This window comes from Bos javanicus, chromosome 15 (genome assembly GCF_032452875.1).
Source record: "Bos javanicus breed banteng chromosome 15, ARS-OSU_banteng_1.0, whole genome shotgun sequence".
Lineage (NCBI taxonomy): Eukaryota > Metazoa > Chordata > Mammalia > Artiodactyla > Bovidae > Bos > Bos javanicus.
The window spans coordinates 47,586,551-47,598,114 of record NC_083882.1 but is presented as its reverse complement, the minus strand read 5'-3'; the positions used below and the strand labels follow the sequence as shown (position 1 = coordinate 47,598,114).

The 11,564-nt window shown below is 35.8% G+C and overlaps 1 protein-coding gene across 1 annotated transcript; it reads left to right on the top strand.

Annotated features, from left to right (window-relative positions):
• Positions 1-10,185: 10,185 nt before the first annotated feature.
• On the top strand, positions 10,186-11,169 carry LOC133260962 (olfactory receptor 52N4-like). The gene has a single exon (XM_061439586.1). It carries the CDS (start codon positions 10,186-10,188, stop codon positions 11,167-11,169), a length of 984 nt encoding a protein of 327 aa, XP_061295570.1.
• Positions 11,170-11,564: the final 395 nt, after the last annotated feature.

The following is an 11,564-nucleotide window of genomic DNA, read 5'->3' as shown; positions in this document are numbered from 1 at the left end:
GGGTCTTTTCCAGTGAGTCAACTCTTTGCATTAGGTGGCCAAAGTACTGGAGTTTCAGCTTTAGCATCATTCCTTCCAAAGAACACCCAGGACTGATCTCCTTCAGAATGTACTGGTTGAATCTCCTTGCAATCCAAGGGACTCTCAAGAGTCTTCTCCAACACCACAGTTCAAAAGCATCAATTCTTCTGCACTCAGCTTTCTTCACAGTCCAACTCTCACATCCATACATGACTACTGGAAAAACCATAGCCTTGACTAGACAGACCTTTGTTGGTAAAGTAATGTCTCTGATTTTTAATATGCTATCAACTTTGGCAATGCAGGAAACCCTGGTTCAATTCCTGGGTCAGGAAGATCCCCTGGAGAAGGAAATGGCAACCCACTCCAGTATTCTTGCCTGGGAATCCCATGGACAGAGGAGCCTGTGGACTAAGTGGACTAGGTTTGTCATAGTTTTTCTTCCAAGGAGCAAGTGTCTTTTAATTTCATAGCTGCAATCACCATCTGCAATGATTGCTATCATATAGTAATATGTATACTATAATATATAAAGAACTATGTGGTACTGATGAAATAAATTATAAATATTTAAATGAAAAAATATACAGTGCTCATGAATGTGAAGATATCAATTCTTTCCAAAATAATATGCAGATGCATATATCAGTCAATTTTTACCATAAAGAAGAAGTTTTGTAGCTCTACAGGGGTCTTATCTAAGGGTGAACAGTGGCAGGTCCTGGGAAGTGGGAGAGATTTGGTCACAGGGCTTTTGGAAAAATCACAATAGAAACTTACAATTGTTTTTGACTTGGTGAGCAGTTATCTAGGGCATGCAACCACACAAGGATGTAGTGTTACTGTGAGGACCCCACAACCAAACAAATGGATGCAGAGGCAGAGATACTATGAGGCAGCTTAGCTAACCACTTAGTGCAATCTCCAAACACACCCAGAAGCAACGTTTAATCTAGGCACACCATGGCAGTCATTTTGACACATAAAAAGAAACGCCGCAATGAAAGGAATTAACACATGCAAAATATGAATTTTGAAACATCCTAAGTGAAAAAAGTCAGATAAAAATAGTTCATATTTTATCATTCCATGTACATGAAATGGCTAGAATAAAAGTCATAGAAATGAATGCCTATTAGTGTTTGTCCTATTCTGAAGGGAAGAGGCAATAGAAAATGATACTTAAAGAGTATAGGCCTTGCTTTTAATGTAATGGAAATATTCTACAATTAGGTAGAGAGATAGCGGTTACACATCATTGTGAACGTACTAACAAATGCTGAATTGTCCATTTTTAAATTGCCAAAATAATTCATTTTATGTGTTTCATCTCAAAAAATAAAAGTAAAAACATTAAGCAAAATATTTTTTCTATGTATATTTAATATTATCATTTCTTGTATAAAAAAATCTTAGTTGCCCAAGAAAATAGCAGTGTTTATATTTAACATGCTGTCATCCAAGTTTTTGTTAAAAACACATAGACTAATGTATATTAAGAAGTTTCATAGAGAAATATTTATCAGAAGAGTAATATGTTACCTTCACTTTACAGAATTTAATGGTGTTTTTAATCTCCTTCCAAAGTCATTTTATTTTTACATATTAATCAAAATGTATGGATATTACCTTTATTGTCTAACTGAAGGAATGTAAATCTAGAATCAATTGTTGTATTTTATTATTGCTACTATCTTAATCATCATTGTTTTTAATTTTATTTTATTTTTAAACTTTACAATATTGTATTGGTTCTGCCATATATCTAAATGAATCCACCACAGGCATACATGTGTTCCCCATCCCGACTCCTCCTCCCTCCTCCCTCCCCATACCATCCCTCCGGGTGGTCCCAGTGCACCAGCCCCAAGCATCCAGCATCGTGCATCGAACCTGGACTGGCAACTCGTTTCATATATAATATTATACATATTTCAATGCCATTCTCCCAATCATCTCACCCTCTCCCTCTCCCACAGAGTCCAAAATCATCATCATTTTTATACTTAATTATTCCTAACCTAACACATATGCATAACAAGCCAGAACTTTTGATGTCATTTTAGAAAGCCATAATATTCATCAATTTCAGTATCACCAACTCAATGGACATGAGTTTGAGCAAACTCTGAGAGATGATGAATGACAGGGAAGCCTGGTATACTGTAGTCCATGAGGTCACAGAGGATCAGACATGACTTAGCAACTGGACAACAAATTCAGTTGCAAGTAAACTTCTTGAAAATTAGGGTGCATGTTCTCTGATTTTTGCAGAGTTCCCAGTATGATTTGGGGAGTACTAGATGCTCATGATGGTTTAGACATGACAAAATAAAACAAATAAAAGAATAAATTAATGAATATGTGAGTGGTTGAAACATTCTGTATTGAAGAGCTTTCGACCTGTGTCTTAGAATGACTTCCAGGGAAAGAAACAATACTGAAATCATTCACTTTTACTAAAACTGATTTATGTTCATTGTAATTCCTCTCCATTGAATACATTCTTATACATAAACACACACATAGATACAAATCTATGGAATAAATCCTTTATTTATTATCGTGTAGCTAGAAGAGTGGAAAACTTTTACTCTTTTCCTCCTCCCATTAGGTTAGCTTGATTGCTATACAAGCATCTGTGCCTTCAATGTTCTGAAATATCCCCTTGAGACATATAACACATATTTTTCTTAAACGTCCAGTTCAATAGTATAGATATCAAGGGATTTAGAAGTTGAAGACTATGCATGTACATATATTGTACAGTCATGATATTTTTTAACCAGGATTCTGAACACCTGGACTAGTTCATATTCAGTTCACTGTTCTGCTATCCAGAGCTAAGGTATTTAAGGAAATAAACAGTGGGAGTAGTGATAGGATATTATTAGGATAATAAGATAAAGTGGAGAGAGTTTTGAATGCATATAAATGGTTTATGATACTTTTAGAAATGCAGATAACAATATTTGAAGGGAGAATTACATTGAAAGTTGGGAGGTTGGAAAATGTTTATTTTTCCAATTCTCAGATTGCACTTCAATGTAAATTTCCATCATGTTTATGAATAGCTAATCTATAGGAATGATGTGTTCAGTTGCACTAGAAATCAGGTATAAATCACCCTCACAACAAGAAGAAATAGGGAAATAGGTTGAGAGTATTACTCAGTCATGGTCAGAACAGTCTAGCTTTTTATCTTCTCTTCCCTTGTTCTCAAATGAACATCTAATTTTTCTTGGTTCATTTTTAGAAAGACTTAGTTATGACTATATTTCAACCATTTTGGATAACAACATTTGCCTGGAAGAGTCCACTGTCATAGGGAGAGAAAACAAGGGTTTTAAAGATTGAGGACTAGCTAGTGAGAAAGCAATCTAACTATCTACAGGGTTTGGGATAGAGAAGAAACAACAGGTATTCATGTGCTAAGTTACTATCAATAATCTGTCTACATTCACAGCGTAATATTAGTTAATTTTCCTTGTGAGGAAAAATAAATTATGATGCTTGAAATAATTTAATATTTGTTTTGGAAAATGTCTTATTTAGTTTGTGGCTAATATTATATTACTTTGATATAAGTATGAATCTGACAGTGTTTCAAATGTATTGAAGACAGGATTCAATTTTTAATTGTAACAAGAAAGTTTTAGTAATTAAAAACACATATCTTTATAAAGAACACACAAAAGTTAAAATGGGATATTTACCTGATATTTAGGAAAAATATTCTTCAGAATACAGCATCAGTAATAGACTGTTTATTTTTCAGTTATGAATATTTATACTTTTCCTGATGTCTCTACTGTTCAAATGTGTTAAGAAACAGAAATGAATGTTGATACTATTTTTCCAACAATTTATGGCAATTTAGTACACACTAGCAATGGCACCTCACTCCAGCACTGGAAAATCCCATGGACGGAGGTGCCTGGTAGACCACAGTCCATGAGGTCGCTAAGAGTCGGGGGCACGACTGAGCGACTTCACTTTCACTTTTCACTTTCATGCATTGGAGAAGGAAATGGCAACTCACTCCAGTGTTCTTGCCTGGAGAATCCCAGGGATGGGGGAGCCTGTTGGGCTGCCGTCTATGGGGTCGCACAGAGTTGGACAGGACTCAAGCGACTTAGCAGCAGCAGCAGCAGCTAAATATTTATCAAAAACAAATTTCAATGTCTATTTTATTTCAATGCTTATTATATATATGCATAAACATATGGACTTATATACATACCTGTGATTTTTATAGCATTTTTATTTCTTTTAGTAACATCTGTGAAAGTAATCTGAAGATATATAATACCATATTCAAACATAAAATGTACTTTTACAAGCCTGACAGAAAGAAAGTTGATTGCAATTTTGGTATTCATGGAAACACAACTCTTATATCGTAAATCCACAATATTCTTTATTTCCAAAGTGTGACATGTAAAGCTTTTGCTACTCTTGGTCTTAATAATTTAAAGCAACACCAATGGCACTAAAATAAGAAATGGAGGATCAGCTAATAAGCTGTGACATGATTTAAATGATGCCCAAGTTTGAAACTTCACCTGTGGCTCAACAAACTGAGCAGGAGAATTTATTTTAGTACCTAAAGAGGGAACAGTTTGATACATTAACTGCTGCATATCAAGCCTTTGTCTATTTTCCTCAAAAGTGCTCTTAATCCAACATTTTCTTGCTTACATTTTGGCATTGCCTGAAATCAGTATTTCCTCCCAAATTTCTTGATATGTTTATATTATTTTGGTGTTTTCTATTTCCCATAAAACTTTTGTGCATACTTTCAGCATGATTTTCTTTCTGACATACCTCTTTTTTAATATATATCTCTTAAAAAATAAAGCTTTAGTTTAAACGATTGATCCTATTTGCAAACAAATATGTTTATTTTGTCTATCACATTATTTTTATTGCTTTCTTGAGATTTCTTTTGTTTTCTCCACTTTATTATGTACTTTTGGGGCATGTACAATTTCTGGTGATTTATTAGATCATATTGGAGAAGGAAATGGCAACCCACTCCAGTACTCTTGTCTGGAAAATCCCATGGACAGAGAAGCCTGATAGACTACAGTCCATGGGATCACAAAGAGTCGGACACGACTGATCGACCTTACTCACATTAGATACATATTATATTTTGTTTCTTCTGGTGGTTGCTTTATATCTTCCAAATAATAATGTTTCAACTACAGCATTTAGTTTAACAATGTTTAAACTCAAGTATAAAAATATAATTCATAATCTGTTAATTCATTAAAAATATTTATTGACATCTAATATGTACTAAGTGTCTTGCTATACAATGCAAGTATGAAGTAAAATCTTAGTATTAAGGATTTTATTATATTGTGTATGATTCAAGAATATAATAAGATTTTATAATATCATGATATTAAGCTAGTGGAAAAAATGATTTCATCTACAAATTTATTTTGTGACTATAAGCCAAGTATTTTGCTATTATATCTTATTAAGAAGCTTTAGAGATTGGCACTCTAACCTGTCCAAGAGTTGAATTTTCGTGAAAAATGTAATATAGAGGTTATTTTGGAAAGGATGGGGGAGTGGAAAAAAGGAGAGAAGACTGTAAATTCACAAAGCTAAAAATGTCAGTATGATTTGAATAGGAAAAAGCAAAAGCAAAAAAGAGAAAATATTGCTCTACCTGTTTGATCTGCCAGAAATATAAGCTTGCTTCAGGTCTGAGATGAATTGTCCATTTCTCCTAGAAAGTTTTCTTGATGTAACTCTAAGTTCACTTAGTTTTCATTTCTATGTGTTCTTATATTAGTGTAAGGTTTTCATGTTTGAGTGAACTCCAGGAGTTGGCAATGGACAGGGAGGCCTGGCGTGCTGCAGTCCTCCTCGGGGTTGCAAAGATTTGGACACAACTGAGAGACTGAACTGAACTGAAGGTTTTCACAATGGCATAGAAAGAGTAATTTAAAGAGTGCTTTAAGAAACATGATTATCCTATATTGCTTTACTATTTCCAAAAACTTTCCTTTTGCAGTGGTTTAACCTGTCATCCTCGGTATAAATACATGAAGATACAACCAGAATATAGGTAGAAAAACTGACTAAGGAACAATCCGATAGCTCTAATACATCTACCATTTTAAACAATGGTACTTTTATTTTATGGTGACTGGAAGTTTATTCGGGGAAGAAAGTTTAACAGGTAATATAAATGCATATATTTCAGGTGTGACAAAGGTCAAGAATGAAGCATCATTTAATATGGGAAGGTTGAATCTCATATTCACATTGAAGTGTGAGAGCCTCAGTCTTTCCACTGTGTCACTCCAAGATCACTGGCAGCCTGTTATGTAACCCTCCAGGATGTAGATTACTGGATTTTTTTCAGCAAAACATGAAAGCTCCTCAGGAAAAAAGCTATGAACCTGATAACTGTCTCCAACGAAGCAGAGGTTCCAACCTGAGGACTCAAAATAAATGCTACCAGTTGATGAGACTCACCAATCACTGGTATTTAGAATCAGAAACTTTCTATAACCTCTTTCTTAAGCATAAATTAATAGTCAATGGTTATCATATATTTCAGTAACACTTTCAAATGAAAGGCAAAAAATCTTTAAAAATAAAAATTGGATTCATTTAGATATTTGGCAAAACTAACACAATATTGTAAAGTTTAAAAATAAAATAAAATTTAAAAAATAAAAATAAATAAAAATTGAGACAGGCATTATTGAAATAATACATTTGAAGCATATATATATAATATACACATATATAACATATGTGTATTAAGTATATATAAAAATATTGTTCTCAGAGTCACAAAATTCAGAGAAAGTAAGATCTTGTAAAATCCATCAACAACAGTGCTACACAGGGGTGTAGTGTTAGTGTGATTTAGGAAAACATAGTTGAATTTTCTAGAAAATGAATCCAAAAAATGAATTGATTCAAGATGAGAAAAATTTTAAACACAAAGAGAAGAAAAAGCCCAGAAGATTCAATATCTGGCAAAAAGTAATTGTAGTAAAATAACAAGGACCATGGATGGGAAGAAATGATCAAAAGTTAATAGAAGAAAATTTCCAAAATGAAAGTTCATGGCCATAGATTTCCATATTCACAATGCCAAGTAAATGACTTCACAAAACAAGATATCAGTCAGTTCAGTTCAGTAGCTCAGTCATGTCTGACCCTTTAGGACCCCATGGATTATAGCATTCCAGGATTCCCTGTCCATGACCAACTCCTGGAGCCTACTCAAACTCATGTCCATTGAGTTGATGATGCCATCCAACCATCTCATCCTCTGTCAACCCCTCCTCCTCCTGCCTTCAATCTTTCCAGCATCAGGATATTTTCAAATGAGCCAGTTCTTCCCATCAGGTGGCCAAAGTATTGGAGTTTCAGCTTCAGCATCAGTCCTTCCAATAAATATTCAGGATTCTTTTCCTTTAGGATGGACTGGTTGGATCTCCTTGAAGTCTAAGGGACTCTCAAGAGTCTTCTCCAACACCACAGTTCAGAAACATCAACTCTTTGGTGCTCAGCTTTCTTTATAGTCCAACTCTCACATCCATACATGACTACTGGAAAAACCATAGCTTTGACTAGATGGACCTTTGTCAGTAAAGTAATGTCTTTGCTTTTTAACGTGCTGTCTAGGTTGGTCATAGCTTTTCTTCCAAGGAGCAAGCATCTTTTAATTTCATGGCTGCAGTCACCATCTGAAGTGATTTTGGACCCCCCCAAAAATAAAGTCTGCCACTGTTTCATCTGTTTCACCATCTATTTGCCATGAAGTGATGGGACCGATTGCCATGATCTTCATTTTCTGAATGTTGAGCTTTAAGCCAACTTTTTCACTCCCCACTTTCACTTTCATCAAGAGGCTCTTTAGTTCTTCCTCGCTTTCTTCCATAAGGGTGGTGTAATCTGCATATCTGAAGTGATTGATATTTCTCCTGGAAATCTTGATTTCAGCTTGTGCTTCTTCCAGCCTGGCATTTTGCCTGATGTACTCTACATAGAATTTAAATAAGCAGGGTGACAATATACAGCCTTGACGTACTTTTTCCCAATTTGGAACAAGTCTGTTGTTCCATGTCCAGTTCTAACTGTTGCTTCCTGACCTGCATACAGGTTTCTCAGGAGGTAGTTCAGGTAGTCTTGTATTCCCATCTATTTCAGAATTTTCCACAGTTTGTTGTGATTCACACTGTCAAAGGCTTAGGCATAGTCAATAAAGCAGAAGTAGATGTTTTTCTAGAACTCTCTTACTTTTTCGATGATCCAATGGATGTTGGCAATTTGATTTCTGGTTCCTCTGCTTTTTCTAAATCCACCTTGAACATCTGGAAGTTCACAGTTCATGTATTGCTGAAGCCTGGCTTGGAAAATTTTGAGTATAAATTTGCTAGTGTGTGAGATGAGTGCAACTGTGCAGTAGTTTGAGCATTCTTTGGCCTTGCCTTTCTTTGGGATTGGAAAGAAAACTGACCTTTTCCAGTCCTGTGGCCACTGCTGCATTTTTCAAATTTGCTGGCATATTGAGTGCCATAATTTAATAGCATCATCTTTTAGAATTTGAAATAGCTCAACTGAAATTCCATCACCTCCACTAGCTTTGTTCATAGTGATGCTTTCTGAGGCCCCCTTGACTTTGCATTCCAGGATGTCTGGCTCTAGTTGAGAGATCACACCATCGTGGTTATCTGGGTCATGAAGATCTCTTTTGTATAATTCTTCTGTATTCTTGCCAACTGTTCTTAATATCTTCTGCTTCTGTTAGGTCCATACCATTTCTCTTCTTTATTCTGCTCATCTTTGCATGAAATATTCCCTTTATTCATCTATCATCACCATTATCAGCATTAAACTTGAAAGCACAGACACTATAAAATTTTCTTAACTATTTAAAAGCCAGAAAGCAAATAAATGAAGAAAACCAAAGGAAGGAGAGGTAGTGTCAAAAGGATCAAAATCTTCTTAATATCTATACCTGAGGCTAGAATTTGGAAAAACCTATGACATTTATGTATGAAGAAAATTTCTACCAAGGGTTTCCATTTACTCATTTATAAAGTGCAGACCATTTAAAAGACTAAGAGCCAAAGAATTGATGCTTTTGAATTTTGGTGCTGGAGAAGACTCTTGAGTGTCCCTTGGACAGCAAGGGGATCAAACCAGTCAATCGTAAAGGAAATCAACCCTGAATATTCATAGGAAGGACTGATGCTGAAGTTGAAGCTCCAAAACCTTGACCACCTGATGCAAAGAGCCCACTCATTGGGAAAGACCCTGATGCTAGGAAAGATTGAGGGCAGGAGGAGAAGGGGTTGACAGAGAATGAGATGATTGGATGGTATCATCAACTCAGTGGATGTGAGTTTGATCAAACTCAGGGTTTAGTGACAGACAGGGAAGCCTGGCGTGCTGCAGTTCATCAGGTCACAAAGCGACATGACTTAGAGTCTGAACAACAGCAGCAACAAAGTACAGATTAATAAAAGATTACTTTCTGAGCTTGTAGTGAAGACTAAATGAGTTAATTTTTATAAAATCCTAGAACTGTGCCTGGTTTACAGTAAGCATATTTATGAACTCTATTAGAAATAAGAGCAATATTAAATGCATCCTAACCACATCTATTGTGTCACTGATAAGTAATTAATGAGATTTTCCTTAAGAAAACACCCAAAAGGAGATGTGTATAATAATTAACATTTATGTAGGATTAAACAAAAATTAATTAGAAAGACTGCAACCAATTAATTAAAAATTTATGAAGATTTATCTATTTTGAGATTCTTATTTATCAATTATAGGAATTTTTTCTTTTGTTTAAAATAATGTTGTTGCAATATATGTGATAGTGCCTGGCATATAATAGGCGATACATATATATTTGTTGAATGAATTGATCATTTATAAATTAACAAAGACTATATACCTGGCTTAAGCTATGTGTAAATAAATATTTCCTGGCATTAAAATGTTTGATTCTTTGATTTAAAATGCAAACTTAACACAGACAGATAGAGGAACCGCAACTGAGATTTCTTTTTCTTTTTTCCAAATCTAGGAGGGTCAAAAAGCAAAGCAAAACAAAAAATATAAGTGAAACCATATAAGCTTCTTAGTGACTATACCAGCCTGATCATGATAATGCTGAACCAAACAGATGTGACACCATCCTGTTTTATTCTTAATGGGATCCCAGGACTGGAGGACATGCACATGTGGATTTCCTTCCCATTCTGCTCCATGTATGTTGTAGCTATGGTAGGGAACTGTGGACTCCTCTACCTCATTCGCTATGAGGACTCACTACACAGACCCATGTATTACTTCTTGGCCATGCTTTCCCTAACTGACCTTGTCATGTGCTCTAGTACCACCCCTAAAGCTCTTTGCATCTTCTGGTTTCAACTCAAGGAAATCAGCTTTGAAGACTGTTTGGTCCAGATGTTCTTTATTCACACCTTCACAGGGATGGAATCTGGGGTGCTCATGCTTATGGCCCTGGACCGCTATGTGGCCATCTGCTACCCCCTGCGCTATTCAACTATCCTCACCAATCCTGTCATTGCAAGAGTTGGGGTTGCCACTTTCCTGAGAGCAGTATTTCTTATCATTCCCTTGGTTTTCTTCACCAAGCAACTACCCTACTGCAGAGGCAACCTAATACACCATACCTACTGTGACCAGCTATCTGTGGCCAAGCTATCTTGTGGAAATATCAAGATCAATGTTGTCTATGGTCTGATGGCTGCCTTCCTAATTGGGGGCTTTGACATTCTGTGCATCGCCATTTCCTACACCATGATCCTCCGGGCAGTGGTCAGTCTATCATCAACAGAAGCTCGGCGGAAGGCCTTCAGCACCTGCACTGCCCACATCTGTGCTATAGTTTTCTCCTACAGCCCAGCCTTCTTCTGTTTCTTTTTTAATCGCTTTGGGAGCCATACAATTCCTTCATCTTGTCACATCATTGTGGCCAATATTTACCTGCTCCTACCTCCCACTATGAACCCTATTGTCTATGGGGTGAAAACCAAGCAGATACGAGATTGTGTCCTAAGGATCCTTTCAGGCTCTAAGAATACAAAATCCTATATCCCATATCTTTCAGGGAAAAGATGAAAGGCCAAAGGGAAAGAAACAAAGTGATACTTCTGTTGGATGTTTGGTCAGGATCTAAAACTATCTTTTTAAATGTAACATTTGGGTCACAACAAGTGAAGGTGCTGATTGAGGCAATGTTTTCAGAATGCCCAAAGCCTTGACACACCCCTGCCCCATGCGCACACACACTGTCTTACGAATTTTTTATCTCCTCACCTCTGTGAAAGACTAGTCTCCACATTAGCCCAAGTTACAATGAAAAAAAAAAAAAAACATAGTGGAAATCAGAATAATTATTAAAAAATGAATAAGGAACAGATATCTGCCATAGATACTGGTCTTCTTTTCAAATAGTGATTGAAAATTTCAGTTGGAAACCTTAACATACCTCTCTCAACAATGGATAGAACAAC